At 45.3% G+C, this 17,032-nt stretch overlaps 1 protein-coding gene across 2 annotated transcripts; it reads right to left on the bottom strand.

The window, feature by feature from the left end:
- Positions 1-194: 194 nt before the first annotated feature.
- On the bottom strand, positions 195-8,947 carry SNU13 (small nuclear ribonucleoprotein 13). Of its 2 annotated transcripts, none has more exons than XM_026017389.2 (3): positions 8,555-8,947; positions 2,263-2,383; positions 195-1,423 (listed from the first exon to the last, which is right to left on the bottom strand). In XM_026017389.2, the coding sequence occupies exons 1-3, from the start codon at positions 8,810-8,812 to the stop codon at positions 1,161-1,163; spliced, it is 642 nt and encodes a 213-aa protein (XP_025873174.2). In that variant the 5' UTR covers positions 8,813-8,947; the 3' UTR covers positions 195-1,160. The 2 variants fall into 2 exon arrangements, with proteins under 2 accessions (XP_025873174.2, XP_025873175.1); XM_026017390.2 differs by lacking the exon at positions 8,555-8,947 and adding an exon at positions 3,842-4,278.
- Positions 8,948-17,032: the final 8,085 nt, after the last annotated feature.

The following is a 17,032-nucleotide window of genomic DNA, read 5'->3' as shown; positions in this document are numbered from 1 at the left end:
TGGCTGGGGAAACCTTTGTAGCACGAGAGCATCTCAATGATCGTGTCTGTATAAGGCACTCTGAGCAACTAGAAATCACCTGAGGTAACGGCTTTTCCACACCTGGGTAAAAAGATTGAGAAGCTACAGCCATTCTAATAATGCTAAGCAATTCTTCATTCAGTTTTTAGCTGGATATGTATCAAGAATCACACTTTCTTTAAATTGGAATATGAATATATTTCTTTATTAGGATGCTCACAAGAATGACACACTAGCACTGTCCTTCTGATGTGATAAAGAATACATACATCTGACCCACATTCTGGCAGGAAACAGGCATAAGGGCTCTCAGAGCTGGTACCAAGTGTCCACTGAAGACAACTCCATTCACCAGAGAGGATGTTTCCTTGATTCCAATGTCTCTGCTGTAGCTTCCAGTCAGGGCTCTGTGACTTGCTCAGACTTCATTCCAGCGTCAGTGGACCCTCTTTTTTTTCCTAGCCACTTCTCAACTCCTTACATCAGCTTCCCCATGTCTAACTCACCCAGGTAGCCTCTGGAATTTTGCAGCACATCTCTTTGGTATGCTGCTGCCCTGCCACCCTCAGGGGCATGGTTGGGATTTGGGGGAAAGGGGAACATCACATTACCAAAGCAAACAGCAGGAGCATATTGGCAAATGACACTTGGACACACATCTAACAACCTCAAAGAATACATGCTTTCTCCCCTAATGATCCATAATCCCCTAGAGACCAAACACATATGGAATGATTCTGTACTCCAGGCACAAAGGATACAAAGTGAATGGTGTTTACATCCACCATGTCCTACACGCAGCGGGAAGTGAGCTCGAACCAGATCTCTAATGAGGCTCTTCCCTGCATCTGAATGGTGTCACCACTCTGTTTCTGCCTGTTCTTGGCATTAGTTCATTTTTCAAAAGGGAGGATAGGATGGTAGAGAGAGAGTAGAATGGGAGACAGAGGTGGGGTGGGGGATTAATATATGGAGAACAACCTGTAAAACAAAAATAATACAAAAATGCAAAACCCGGATTTAGTACTAGAATATAACAAGAGAAGGTAGCTGGAGAAACTATATGCGAACAGACGATATGATACACAACCCCAGGGGGAGGACTGGACTCAGTGAGGAGTGGGACAGAGGCCAGTGGTTTACACTAAGAGCCTTTCAATGGACTGCTGAATCGACTGGATCTGCTGCTTCAGCTGCGAGCCTTCTTTGATGGTGACAGAACAGGCAATGACAGGCCTGGACACCCCACAGGCCCGCCCGAGGGCCTGCTTGGAGCGCACAAACACGTAGGGCACGTTCTTATCTTCACACAGCAGCGGAAGGTGCAGGATGATTTCCAGGGGCTCAGCGTCTGCAGCCATCACGATGAACTCAGAGATGCCTCTGTTGAGGGTTTTGGTGGCTGAGGAGAGAAGCACAGGAAGCCAGTAAGTGATGGGGCGGTTTGGGCATGGAAGCTACAACAAAGCAATTTCCAAGGGAAAGAAACACAGGTGCAAGAAAACTGGGCAAAACTCCTCAGATACAAGCATTTTCTGTGTCCTACAGTGGCCTGGAAGTGACAACGGATTCAATCGTCAGCCCTCCTCCATGCCTTTCTCAAACCCTACATCAAACCCACCAGTTCTGTCAAAACACATCCTGAAACAGACCATTTCTTTCCTCTCCTCTGCTACCACTTGTCCAAGTCACCACCACCTCTTGCCCAGTTGACAGGAACAGCTTTCACATATGCTCTGCCAGCACGAAGCTCTGCAGTAGAGCACTTCTCAAACTCTGTGATCATGGAAGGATCAGGGTTCAACCCACCCCAATTTGTCATGAGCAACACTTCTGGAAAGCTCACATCCTACCCAACTCACCAAGGAAAATCAGCACCCCACAGCACTGTTGAAACACTTACTCCTGACTGCTCACCTCTGTGGCCCAGTGCTAGTCCACTGATCACATTCTTGTTAACGCTGGAGTAAGGATGACAGCACAGACTCTGCAGCCACAGTGCCCAGGTTCAAATCCTGACTCTCATTCTCATTAGAAGGTAAATGCTGCAAAATGTTATCAACTGGTGGATCTAAACTAATTCTTAGTCCATTAACCTGTTAGCATCTGCTGCCAAAATGCTGCTCCTACATCCTTCCACAGGTTCCAATCCAGAGTATCCAGCCCGCTTTCCAAATGGGAAGTTGAAGCCAGAGACCGTGCCTTTATCACTCTACCTGACGCACTCTCCGGCTGCCTTACCTTCGTTGGCTCCTTTCCGAAGCTGCTTGTAGTTACATGACTGCTGAACAAGGTCCAGTAGTTTCTTGGTGAGGTGGGCATCTGCAAGGGGGTAGGCCTTCGGATTTACATCAGCCTCAGTCTGTGAGGTGGGAAGTGGGGCGGGGGTGGGAGAGTCATTAAAGCATCAAACTGAACCCGAACTTGTTTCAGATCTGTCACTTCAATTAAATAACTAATTAATTAATTAAAACACTTCAATTAACAACTGAGACAGAGACAATGATCAGCTTAAAAATTTTTTAGCAATTACCTAGTTCAGTGATGGACACTAAAGCTTATATACTTTTATTTGCCTCTCCTTTGCTTGGTAATATTATAGCAAATGGATTATAAGTAGGCTCTCATGGCTTGGTATCCACTTGAGTCATACAGATTTGCTCAATCAAAATTAAAGTATAATTTTTAGAAATGTAGCACATTTTCTCTCTCTATTCCCCATTCAATATTCAAATCTTCCACTCTCCTCAGTAAGAATCCTGGTTTCCAAACCTCATTTTCTCATTTATCTGACCCGAAAATACATACAAAATGGCTGGTACCAACAAAATGGTTGGTACCTCTACCAACAAGCTCACCAAGGTCAACATTTTTTTGTTCTTAGAATATATCTAAGGCCATCTAGTCAGAGTATTATATTCAAGTTATTAAAGTCAATTTTCCCCCTGTGGTTATCAATTTGATATACAATTAAGGTTCCTTTGTATTCAGCTTGCTTAAAAAAACTAAGATTTTACTTTTCAAATATATAAAACACCTACATGTTTCCAAAGTCAAAGCTGTTAGTCAACTAAGTGTTCTGAAAACTGGTAAACAGTAAAACATTTGTCCCGCCTTTCCTACACAGATGTATCACTAGGTAACAAAGAGATGACAACTTTCTCTTGTATCATTATTCCATCTAATGGAATGATTCAATCAAATCTCACCATCCCAGCAGCCCACATTAATATTAAGCAATTAATCTAGACATCAGCTACCAATATCACAAGATGCCATGTGATCCTCACCCCTCTTGAAGAACAAAACATCTATGTTCAAGTAGTCTTGGGGGGAAAACAAAAGGATAGAAATCTGATCAAGCCTTTGATTCTAATATTAGGTATTTAATGTTACGGGGAATTATTAAATTTGGGGGTATTATAATGGCATTGCAGTTGCTAAAAACCCTAAATTTCACAGATACTTTAATACCTATAAATAAAATGCTACGTCACTGGCTTTGCTTCAAAATCACCCATGTATGGAATGAACTGGATGGGCACTGCTTATACCACCATCCTTCCTCCTCATCCCGACCTCTCGAGTTCAACCATTTTCATTAATTTCTCATTTGTTTTCCCTATGATTCTTTTTATAAATAAACATATTTGTCTATGAAATTCGGGCGCACCCCACGTTCTCATCGTGAGCACTGAGCGGTCCGCCGCGGCGGCCCGATCTAACCCTGGTTTTGGAGGCTGAACCGCGCGGCACGTGGCACGCGGCACGGCAGTTCTAGGCGGAGACCCGAGGGTGACGGCCTGGTGGGAACACTCACCATCGCGCCTGCCGCGGTGGTCTCCTGCCCGGTACCGCAAGGACACAGAAATGACCCACCGGCAGGGAAGCAGGAAGTGACCCGGGGTGACGTCAGCGGAAATGACATCAAGAGAGATTGCACCAAAACGCCTGGTCCTTAAAACACTGCGGCGGTCCCAGTGAGGGCTAGAGTTCCCCCAAGTGGGGAAAAGGTCTCTTCGTTATTGGTCCGCTGTTCTCCATACATTCTAGAATCCACTTCTCAGGGACCACAAAAATCGGCTGGGATAATCTGATTTGTAGATTGATGTAATCTCAATTCCAGTAAAAGACCTTTAGGGGGCGCCCAGGTGGCTCGGTGGTTTACCACCGCCTTCTGCCCAGGGCGTGATCCTGGGGTCCTGGGATCGAGTCCCATGTCGGGCTCCCTGCATGGAGCCTGCTTCTCCCTCTGCCTCTCTCTCATGAATAAATAAAATTAAAAAAAAAAAAAAAGACCCTTAGAATGCAGAATCTGTCAATCACTGAAATTATATATACGTAGCTTAGACTGTTCAATATGGCATTACAATTTTTCCAAAAGGCTTAATATCTTGGGATCCCTGGGTGGCGCAGCGGTTTAGCGCCTGCCTTTTGGCGTAGGGCGCGATCCTGGAGATTTGGGATCCAATCCCGCGTCAGGCTCCCGGTGCATGGAGCCTGCTTCTCCCTCTGCCTGTGTCTCTGCCTCTCTCTCACTGTGTGCCTATCATAAATAAATAAAATTTAAAAAAAAAAGGCTTAATATCTTTTAGATTTGCTCCTAGATTTCAGGCTAAGAAAATTCAGTATTTCCTACTGTATTAAGAATTTCTTCTTTGTTAAACAAATTGGTGTGGAATTTTATCAGATTTTTTGTGCTGACTCAGATGAAAAAAACCTTTTTCCTTTAATTTTTCTGTTAAACCACTTTTGCATTCCTGAGATAAAAATCAACTTAAATAGGTTTTATTTTTACATCTATTAGCTAATGGACATAAGGCTTTGTGTGTGTGTGTGGGGGGGGGGATGATAAAAATGTTCTAAATTCCATAGCAGTGATTGCAAAACTGCAAATATATGAAAAACCACTGAACTATATATACTTCAAACAGGTGATGAACTTTTTATAGTACATAAGTGATCTCAAAGGTATTTTCAAAACCAGATATAGGTTTTTTTTCATGAAAAAACTTTCTTTGGTCTTCAGTTTTATTTCTACTTAAATTGATTTTGATACTTTTTTCAGGCATTTTAACATTTTATAGAAACTGTTCATCTGTTTCTATATTTATAGTGATCAAACTTCGTAATACCCTTAATATCTGCAGATTATGCCTCCATGTTTGTTACTCCTATTTATACCTCTTTTGCTTTTTTTCTTGATTAATCTCACTGGAGGGGACTTTACAAAGAAAATCTTCTGTCTACCCTACAACAGTTGCATCTATTTGCTATTTCATTAATTTCTGCTTTTGTTTGGTGTTTTGTCCTTTTATTCTTTTCCTACCCTTTTATAGTTCTTTTCCCTCCAACATAAGCATTTTAAGGTCCAGGTAATACTTTATAGCTGTATCCTACGTACTCTGGAGTGTGGTACTCTCATTATTGATTAGTTCTGTTTTCAGATTTCCAACATAATTTTTTTTTCTTTAAGATTTTATTTATTTATTCATGATAGACACACACAGAGAGAGGCAGAGACACAGACAGAGGGAGAAGCAGGCTCCGTGCCAGGAGCCTGACGTGGGACTCGATTGTGCCCTGGGCCAAAGGCAGGTGCTAAACCACTGCGCCACCCAGGAATCCCAGATTTCCAACATAATTTTATTCACTAGATTCACTATGACCACCAGGTCAAGTTTATTGATGGTAGTGTTCAAATCCTCTATTTCCAAACTGATGTTCGGGCTTTATTGTCTACCATTTATATATTTAAATGCTATATAATTGCATATTTGTCTATTTCTTCTTGTAATTATGTCACTTTTATTTTATTCATGCCTTATTTTTTTAGCCACTGTTTATCTTCATGGATGCCGTTCACCTTAAAACCTATTTTTTTTTTGTTTATAGAGGCTACACACCTTTTAACTTGGTGTACATTTACCATTCTTCTTGATGTCTTAACTGGAGCACTTTCCATATTTATAAAGTACTGATATGTTAGATTCGAATCCTTCTTTTGTGCCCTCTGTTTGTTTAAAGATTTTATCTATTTATTCATGAGAGACACAGAGAGGCAGAGACATAGGCAGAAGGAGAAGAGGCAGGCTCCATGCAGGAGCCGGATGTGGCCCTTCATCCCAGACACTGGGATCAAGTCCTGAGCCAAAGGCAGACGCTCAACCACTGAGCCACCCAGGCGTCCCTGTGCCTTCTATTTGTTCCAACTGATGTTTCTTTTTCTCTCTTTACTTCCTTTGGGTTTATTATTTTTTCATTCTACTATCCCCTTTACCAGCTTGGGGTTATAAGTCTTTATTCTTTTGGTGGCCACCAGAGAGATTTCAAGACATGTCCTTGACTTATCAAAATCTTATGTTCATTAACAATAAAGGACCCAACAACATTTTATTTCCAATCACTCCTAAAAATATGCTTTTGGTCAGGTATTTCCAATGCAGTTCCAACAACCCATCTCTGGAATTTAGGATTCTCAACTCTCAACAAAATATCAAAAAGGGAAGACTTCAGGAGCCGGAAAAGTTATCAGAGGCCTCACCTTATGTTTTAATTACAATCAATAATAAAAGGTCTGCTCATGAATAGTAACTGAAATTTGCTTAGTGCATATTTATCCACCTTTAATTTTTTCAAGGGTTATTTAAATGAGTGAATGAATGAAATCATATTCCTAGCTATTTTTTTTTTAAGATTTTATTTATTTATTTATGAGAGACACACACAGAGAGAGAAAGAGAGGCAGACACATAAGCAGTGGGAGAAGCAGGCTCCATGCAGGGACCCTGATGCAGGACTCGATCTCGGTCTCCAGGATCATGCCCTGGGCCGAAGGCAGCGCTAAATCGCTGAGCCACCCAGGGATCCCACTAGCTAATTTTCATCCCTAGCTTGATCTATTTGGTCTCCCTGTACACCAGAAAGCTAAAAAAACAAACAAAAAACAAAAAAACACCCCACAAGGTTTTGATTTAACAATAAATACTGTGTGCTCATTAACACCATACCAAGTATTAGGTGTTTAACATGCATTATCTCATTTAATCAAAACAAAAATTTTAAAATTAGAGCGAGAGAGGGAGAGAGAAAGAGAGAGAGGGCTCACACAGGGGGAGGGGCAGGCAGAGAAAGAACGAGAATCCCAAGCGGACACCACCCTGAGCATGGAGCCAGATGCCATGCCCAACCCAGGGCCCTGAGATCATTCCCAAGCGAAAAATTAAGAGTCGGATGCTCAGGGGATCCCTGGGTGGCGCAGCGGTTTGGCGCCTGCCTTTGGCCCAGGGCGCGATCCTGGAGACCCTGGATCGAGTCCCACATCGGGCTCCCGGTGCATGGAGCCTGCTTCTCCCTCTGCCTGTGTCTCTGCCTCTCTCTCTCTCTCTCTCTGTGACTATAATAAATAAATAAATAAATAAATAGTCGGATGCTCAAACCACTGAGCCACCCAAGCACCCCTGTATTATCTCATTTAATTCAACTCTCACGACATCCTCATGCATCTTATCCCCACTTTAACAGTTGAGAGAAATTTAAGTTCAACTTGAGACCACCTTCCTCCAAAACTTTTCGTGGAATGGTGTAAGATGAGCTGGTTTAGAAGCTTCAAGTTCTAGGCTCAGCCACATACTAGCTTCAAAATAGGAGATGGGGGGCGGGGAGGAACCCAACGGGATCCAAGTTGGGATCCAAGCTCCGCTGGAAGGATTAAACCTCACTATGTTAAGTGGAAGCTCTTTGCAAACTCTTCCTTCTTACCAAGTACTAAACAAAACTAGGTACCAAGCTACAGGAGTTGATTAAAGGCTGGAAACCACCAACAGCTTAGAGAAGTTGCACGTGGTGCTACCGATTTCCAGGACCTCTGATTTCTCAGACCACCGCCTCGCAGAAGCCTTTCGTCAACCCCAGGCCGGGGTCTGGAGTCACTCCACACTTCCCACAGCCCACAAACGCCAAAGGCTCCTTTAAGTCCCTGGCACGTGTAACTCGCGGCGGGCACTACAGGCGCAGACCCACGGAGATCCAAATCTCCCTCTCCCAAACATCAACAAAGGGGGAAGTTAGGGTAGGGGAGATTGACTGAACCCAGGGTTCCACACCATCTTCTAGCGATCCCCCCCCCCCCCCAAAAAAATAAAAGAAGATGGAACCAAGTCTTCTCATCCAACTTTCTCCTCTCTCCCACGTGGGTTGGTCTCCTTCTCCCACGCTAGGCCAGGACTCCTCCACCCCACCCCCTGACACTTTCGGCCATGTGCACAGAGTGCCGGAAAGTACCCCCGACCACGGCAGTTGGGGCCCTAAGGCTTCCCGAGTTAGAACCTCGAGCGGGGCTCCTGGGGTCCCGCGGCTGCCCGAGCTCTCACTCGGGGCGCGGCAGCTGGGAGTTCTCGGCCGCCGGAGGTCTAACCCCTGGGCGGGGGGGCATAGACAGCATACGTTCCGTTCTAAGCCCCGGCAGGCTAGTGCGTGGCCTGAACCCGGAGGCTCCCGCTTCCCAGCCCCGGCGCCAGGCGCAGGGACTCACCATCTCTGCGATTCCGCGGTCCCGCCACCCCTCAGGGAGCGCCGGCGACGTCAGAACGGGAGCGCGCGCGCCGCGGCCGGGAAGTCGCGCCGGACGAGTGGAAATGGCCGCGTGCGGAGGAAGCGGAAGTAACGTCACGAGAAGCGGGCGGATCTCGAGCTCTAAAGGCGCCTGCGGGGTCGCGTAGGTTTGGGGAGAGGAATCGCAATTTGCTATTTTTGTTGTCATTATATTATAAATCTTTGGCGGTATCATCATTCCATTGCCTGTTTATCTTTGAGCACGTTCTTGTGCTTTCAGAAATCGTCTTTTTGGCACTAGCGAAGGAATGGCATGGAGATAATGATGGGTAATCCTAAATGTTTTTCTTCATATTTAGATATCCTTTTCGGGATCCCTGGGTGGCGCAGCGGTTTGGCGCCTGCCTTTGGCCCGGGGCGCGATCCTGGAGACCTGGGATCGAGTCCCACGTCGGGCTCCCGGTGCATGGAGCCTGCTTCTCCCTCTGCTTGTGTCTCCGCCCCCCCCCCCCCCCCCGGGATGACTATCATTAAAAAAAAAAAAAAAAAAAAGATATCCTTTTCTTTTTTTTTTAAAGATTTTATTTACCTGTTTATTTATTTGAGAGAGATAGCTCTAGCAGGAGGGGGAGGACGGAGCAGACTCCCTGCTGAGCCAGAGCCCAGGAGCCCCTTGGGCTCTCTCCCAAGATGCGGGAGATCATGATCTGAACAGAAGGCAGATGCTTAAACCAACTGAGCCATCCAGGCGCCCTCGTACTTATCTATCCTTGCTACAATACTGGTGGGAAACGTAGAGTCCACCGGAAACAATCCACTGAATAGGGAATTCAGGAAGAAGAGCAGGTTTGCGGGTGAGGGTTGAGTTTCTGTCAGCTTGAGTTTGGATATGTCGAAGAACACTGATTTTCTTCTGCCCAGCATACTGCTCTTTTCTTTATGCTGCTCCAAATCTCCATTATTTAAAGGTAGACTCATGCCTCACCACCTCCAAGAAGTCCTTCCTGATCCTTAGGGCCCTTACTCATTTCTCTCCAACATGATGCACATCTTGGGACCATTTGAATCTAACCCAAACTAGATCATTACAGGCTAGTTCTAGTTAATTATTTTGGAAACCTAGAGGTAGAGACCTAGCAGGACCCTTAGGAATCATGCAGCAATTTCTTCATGTTACAGATACTAAGGACCAGAGAAGGGAAGCTGCTTGCCCACAGTCATAGTGAGGCAGTGGCTGAACCAGAACTGGACCTTGGGTTCTTGTCCAATCCCACGACTGGGATTTTGGCTATTGGCTTGGGTTACTTCGGCCAAATCTGGCTGCTATGCCTAGACCAGTTGCAGTATGGGGCAACAGGATGGGTTTGAACTGGCTCCAGGATGGAACATAAATTACATAAAAAATTGCTCCATCAAACTTCACCTCATGCGAATCTTATACAATTTGTCAAAGAACAAAATTTGTCTCCAAGTTAAGAAATGCTCATAGATGGTTCTTGTGTAAGAGTAGAACCTGTAGTTTGGATTCTGTTGCTCACTTTTCAGATTCTGTTTATGTTTGCATATTAATGGGACATGTCAGCCACCATTGTTGGAGGAATTAAAAAAAATTTATTTATTCATGAGAGACACACACAGAGAGGCAGAGACACAGGCAGAGGGAGAAGCAGGCTCCATGCAGGGAGCCCGACGTGGAACTCAGTCCTGGGTCTCCAGGATAATGCCCTGGGCTGAAGGCGGCGCTAAACCGCTGAGCCACGGGGGCTGCCCCATTGTTGGGGAATTAAACATAATTCCAATTTATAGTCCTAGATGTGGCCTTATTTGCTTTTTAAATATCCTTTGTAACAATTTCCATTTGTTAATCTGGCCTACCTGGCACCTAGGACCATCATATCTCAGGTCTCCTCAGTAAAGACTGATGAGGACTTGATTTTTTAAAAAGATTTATTTATTTGAGAGAGTGTGTGAGAGAGAGAGCATGAGGAGAAAGAGAGGGAGAAGCGGACTCCGTGCTTAGCATGGAGCCAGACATGGGGATCGATTCCAGGACCCTGGGATCATGACCTGAGCAAAAGGCAGACTTAACCAACTGAGCCACCTAGGCATCCCTGATGTTTTTATTACTGTAATGAGACAGTACATCATTACTGTAATGGCTCAATTTCCAAATTCTCTTAAAGCTAGGTCACCCTTTGTGTTTTGTTGTTTCCCTTGCTAGTAAGTTGTGTTGACATATGCTCAAGATCAGTCTGTCTTAGAAATTTGTCTTTTACCACACTTTTGTGCTTAAAATCTTAAATCCTTGCCATAGCTTACCAGTTCCCTCTCCACCGGTCCCCACCTGCATCCCCATGAAAACAGCTCTGCCTACCTTCTTTTTCTACCCTGATTTCTCCAACCCCATCCATCACCGTTCGTTGGGAGTCATGTGCTCCACTGTTTTGCTTAGCTAACTCCTGTTCATCATGTCTTCAGTGAAGCCTCCCTGATCACCTAGACCAGGTAACTGTCCCCGCTGGATAGACCCACAGCTCTGTGCACTTGCCTGTATACCACTTGTCAACCTTGCCCTTATTTGGTATCCACCTTTTCAACCACACTTAGAGCTCTATGAGAGCAGGTCTTGTAGATTCCTTGGGTACTCTGGATACCTATCTTCTGGCACTATTACTGGCCCAAGGGTAGTGGGCATGCAGCCAAAAAGGATTTTGGGAAAAACTCTGTCACGAAGGAATTTGCTGGCATGCAGCCAAAAAGGAATTTGGGAAAAAATCTGTCACGAAGTCCATAGATTCCAGGGGAGTTGGTTGTGAGAGCAGAACCAGCCCTACAGTCTCACTCCACTGTCAATGCCCTCCAGCCAAGGATTAGCAGGAACACACCTTATAGTCTTATTACTTACTGCACCAAGGGAGAATGTACATGAGGAATGATAAGCCTTCTCAATAAGAGGATGTTAGAAAGTATTTACTGTAGGATTTGGGTTGTATTAGGTGATTTTAGGGAGTGTCTAAGGGATTGTGAGATTTGCTCTGGATTAGATGCCATCAGAGAGTGTGAATAATTCTGTGATGGTCACCATTTTTTTTAAAAGATTTATTTATTTTAGAGAGAGCGAGCACACAAGGGCAGAGGGAGAAGGAGAGAATATCAAACAGACTCCTTACTTAATGTGGAGCCCAATGCAGGGCTTGATCTCTTGACCCTGAGATCATGACCTGACTCAAAATCAAGAGTTGGCCACTTAACTGACTAAGACACCCAGGAACCCCTAAGATGATTAGGCGCTTTAATAATCTTATCTATAAGGTAGAAGTAATGAAGTGGGGCTAGGGCAGCCCGGCTGGCTCAGTGGTTTAGCGCTGCCTTCAGCCCAGGACATGATCCTGGAGACCTGGGATCGAGTCCCACATTGGGCTCCCTGCATGGAGCCTGCTTCTCCTTCTGCCTATGTCTCTGCCTCTCTCTCTCTCTCTGTGTCTCTCATGAATAAATAAATAAAATCTTTTTTTTTTAAGTGGGGCTAAAGCTGTAATTGGCAAAGAAATATTGTCACTCATATTAACCAGGATAAGAGGAATTTGGTGATTTTTGTGGTTTCAATAATGTTTGTGTTTTTGTCTGTGTTCAAATGTGATTAAAGAATGATCTTGTTTTTGTCTTGATTATCACAGAGTGGTTTTGTCTGATGTTGATAACCCATGAAATCATTTATGTTGAACAGGTGAATACCAAGGGTCAGCTCCTAGGAACACCAAACCTTGACTGATAGAAATGGGCCAGTTCCTAGCTGTCATGGGCTGCTTTTCTTTTTCTCACCATCTTTCTATTCCAACCTTGGATCTCTGTTATTGACATTAAGAGCCCTGGTAGAGAAAGCCCAATTGGCCAAGCTTAGGTCACACACCTGCATTCCTTGACTGTCTTGGATCTATGGGAGAGTATCAGGTATAAGCTGGGGTGACATTCAGCCAGGATACATCATGTGACATATTAAGTTCTTAAAATAGAGAAATACATCCCAACTGGTTGGTAAGTAGGTGATGCCCCTCTCCTGGAATGCTCAGGAATACATACAATGCAGTTATTAAAGGGTTAAGGCCTGGGCACCTGGGTAGCTCAGTGGTTGAGTGTCTGCCTTCAGTTAAGGGTGTGATCCAGTCCCGCATCAGGCTCCCTTTGGGAGGCCTGCTTCTCCTTTTGCCTGTGTCTCTGCCTCTTTCTCTCATGAATAAATAAATAAAATCTTAAAAAATATAAAAGGTTAAGGCCTGGCCCTTCTAATTAGGCTGATGTTCCTTCCTGCTCCACTGTTCAATATTTTGAATATAAACTTTGGGTGAAAGACAATCTTCAGGGTAGCATTTATTCCTCTACTATCACCGATCCTGAGATGGGAAAGGTAATCCCCAATAGAAAACCAGAATACTTTGAGCAAAGAGGAAGGAATGCTGGGTGGTCAAATGAGAATACACATGTCCAATACAGTGTTCATTATTAAATGTTTGGTATTGGATGGACAGATGGACACATGGATGAAAATACCTAATAGGAAGAAATAAATCATGCAAATGACAGGTTACATCACCCCATCACACATGGGGGGAATGTAATCTCTTCACTCTGGAGGACAGGATATCTAAAACAAATTCTTCTTCCTCTTAATTTCTTTTTGGCAGTTCCCCAATGCGGTTCTTACCTGCACTGAGGGCATGTTAACCAGCTCTGGTGCTGGGTTCAGGAGCTGGACCTGAGGCTGTGGCTCCTTTGTGAGGTAGCCTCAGTGACAGGGGTACTATGAGGCAGGGGCTACCTCACCCCAAACGGGCGTGAGGCGTGAGTCAGGCATACCAATCCTGCCCTCCAACTCAACTAACACCACCTGCTCACCTAAGCTTCGTCATGTTCCTGCCACTGCTGGGAGCCTGTGTTGTGGTGGGGCCATTCCAGGGCCCTGAGTGGGAGCCCGTGCTGGGCCTACTCTCTGAGGATCACAGCTGTAGGGACCCTCGGTGTTGTGGCAACCTGCTGGTGCTCTGCCTCTTTCTGATCTGGCAGGTCCAGCATTATTGGCAGCGGATCACCAGGACCCATCCCAGCATGAAGAAGGTCATCAAGGTGAGGGGATCCCACACACCTCCTTCCCTCAGTACCATGATGGTCTCATTCACTTGTTACAAGGACCCTGTTCTAAGCCCTATGTACCAGAGATGAATCACATGGGGGAACTTAAGCCTGGTCAGGGAAAGCATCACCAGGCCCCAGATCCATCTGTCACCCTGGTCTCTCTCCCTCACTCCACACATTCAGTCCATCTACAAGTACTGTGGGCTCTATTTGCAAACCATATCTCATCTGATCACTTCTCAAAACCTCATCACAGCCACCTCGGCAAAGCCTTGCTCATATCTCACCTACACTGTAGCACTGCTTTCTGCCTGGTTCCTGTGGCCTCTCTCATCCAAGCACAGACAATATTCCACTTGGCTGACAGAACGACCTTCTTTCTTTCTCTTTCTCCTTTAAAATTTTAATCCAAGGATAATACACATACACAGATTATCTGTGTATAGATCAATGAATTTTTACAAACTTAATACATCCGTGTGCAGCACCCAGATTAAGAAATACCACTACTGCAGCCCAGAAGCTTGCAGTCAGAACTATGCTGATTCCTAATAACCTAGGCTAATTTTGCCTGTATGAAATCATATGGTAGGTATTCTTTTGCACCTGGCTTAACATTATACTTGTGAGCAAGAACTAACATTTAAAAATAGATCATAGCCCTTTGCCCTTCAAAATCCTGCAATGGCTCTTACCAATATATACTCCCTGTCAAACTCAGAATAAAATTCAAACTCCTAAGCATAAATCCAAGGCCCAGCATGATCTGTCCTACATTTCTCTCTGACCTCATCTCCCAGCACTCTTCATCACCTGTTCCATTCTTGGCATAGGGACTCCCCTCCCCCCCCCCTTTTTTTTTTAAGATTTTATTTGTTTGTGAGACACACACACAGAGAGGCAGAGACATAGGCAGAAGGAGCAGCAGGCTCCCTGACAGGAGCTCAATGTGGGTGGGACTTGATCCCAGGATCCCAAGATCAGGACCTGAGGTAAAGGCAGATGCTCAACCACTGAGCCACCCAGATCCCCTGGCATAGGGACTCCTTAATGTTCTTATGCATGACCTTGTTCTGACCCCTGGGCCTTTGCACTAACATCTCCTCTGCCTTCAGTGCTCTTTCTTCAGATGTCACTTGGTTGCCTATTGTTTCATTCAGGTCTCCAGTCAAATGTCACCTCCTCTGAGAGGCTTCTGTGACCAGCCTGTCTAAAGGAGTTAACTAACTTCATATCCACTCTATTTTTATTTCCATCAGAACACTTTTCAATACCTAACATGTTGTATACTTGATTATTGTGTCTTCCATGTCTGGAAGATAGCTCCTGACAAGGACTTTGTCTTGGTTCATGCTGGTAACCCCAGCATCAAGAATAGTGCCTGGCCTGGAGTAAACTCTTTGTCTTTCTTGATTGAATGCCCTAAGGGAAGTGATTCCCTCTTTTCTGAGCCCTAGCATCCTCATCTGGATACTGGATTGTAATTCTAATCTGTGAGCATTAGATGAGACAATGTGTGACCAAGGATTTTGCTTCTCCATTCTTAACAACAGGTGCCACTGCAGAAGTGGGCAGTGCCCTCCACAAGACATGACACTTGTTTCAGGATGACCCGTGAATTCTTCAGCCTTAGTGATTTCAGTGGCCTGGATGCTCATGTCCAACAATGGGCACAAAAGAAGAGACATGAATACAGGAGGAGCCTCCAGGAATCATGGAACCAATACCTGCTCTCTTGGCAGCACCCATGTCAGGGTTCATCTTGGGATTTATGCACCCCCTTTGAGCCTTTCTTTTGCACCACATCCTTTTCAAGCACCTGTATGCTCTCTCAGGACAGTTCTTGGGAAGCATGGCAGGTACCCTGGTGTCTCAGTGATGAGCAGACTCACCTGATTTGCAAGCCACTATCCTCACCCTTGGACAGGTACCAAAAGATGGAGCAGCTGCTGGTCCACTCCCAGGAAGAATTGATGCCACTGGAATCTGTTGTCAGCATGAGGTCTCACCTCAAACCTATGATTTTAGCCACCTCTCTCTCAAGCCTCCCTTCGTCTCAGAGGCTGCAGTTCTCCTCCAGAGACTTCTTGCCTGATCCTTCCAACCAACAAGTGGGAATGTCCACCTGGAAGTCCTGGGGCTGCTCACAAAAAACCTGGGTACCAGAGAGGGAGAACCACATGCTAGTCAGAGAGGCTCTAGAGTGGGGAAGCCAGACAGAGAGTAGTGGGGAAGATACTTGGGAGATTCAAGCAACTGTGGGGCAACTCCCAATGAACTTTGAGATGGTGGATGATGCAGAAACTAAGGTCCTGGAGTGGAGAAGCCAGAGACTAGTAATAAGTAAAACTGATGGAGATATCGTGACACTAGGGTCAAAGAACCAGGACCAGGTGGGAATTGAGAAGAGAGCCAAAATTCAGGAACTAGGAAATATAAATGAGAGGGAGGCTGAAGGTGAGAATCCTCCTGAAACCCAGGCACATATAGTAGAAAAACAGAAACAGTTAAGATGTAAAACTGATGCAGAGACTCAAACGCTAGAGTGGAGGAACCAGGATAAGAGTAGAAATGATGATGCTGTAGAGATCCAGGCATTTGAGATCAAGAAAGAGGCCAGAGAAGAGAATGAAGGAGAGACCCAGGCCCAGGGATTGGGGAAGCAGGACCAGACTGGAAGTGAGGATGGTGAGGAAAACCAGGTGCCCGGCTGGGGAAAACAAGACAAGATTAGAGATGATACTGGTATAGGAATTCAGGCACAGGAGTGGACAAACAAGGTCCATGTTGGAGGTGAGAATGATATGCAAACCCAGGTATCTAGGAGGGAGAACCTGGCAGAAGTAAAACAAGAGGAAGGTGTGGAGACCCAGGCCCTGGGGTGGGAAAAACAGGAATGCATTGGAAGTGAGAATGTTATAGGGATCCTGACCCCAGGGTGGGGAAAGCAGGATCAGGGTGGAAGTGAGAAAGCTGGGAGGATCCAAGCATCTAGGGAAGAGATCTGGAAACAACTAAGACATGAACTTTTAGTGGGTTGGAGAAACCAAGACCTGAGAAAGGGGGAGGTTACTGGGGAAGCCCAGTTATCTAGAGGGAAGAACCTCAGGGAGATAAGACAGGAGGACTGGGTAGTGATCCATACACCATGGTGGGGAGACGAGAGACCAGTAGCAAGTGAAATTGACAGAGAATGCAAGATATCATATTGGGGGAATCAGGTTCAGATTGGAGGCAAAATGGACAGAGAATGTGAGATATCACGTTGGGGGAATCAAGATCAGATTGGAGGCGAAATGGACCGGGAACGCGAGATACCATGTTGGGA

Source organism: Vulpes vulpes, chromosome 16, assembly GCF_048418805.1.
Source record: "Vulpes vulpes isolate BD-2025 chromosome 16, VulVul3, whole genome shotgun sequence".
NCBI lineage: Eukaryota > Metazoa > Chordata > Mammalia > Carnivora > Canidae > Vulpes > Vulpes vulpes.
This window is presented reverse-complemented; position numbering and strand designations above follow the sequence as displayed.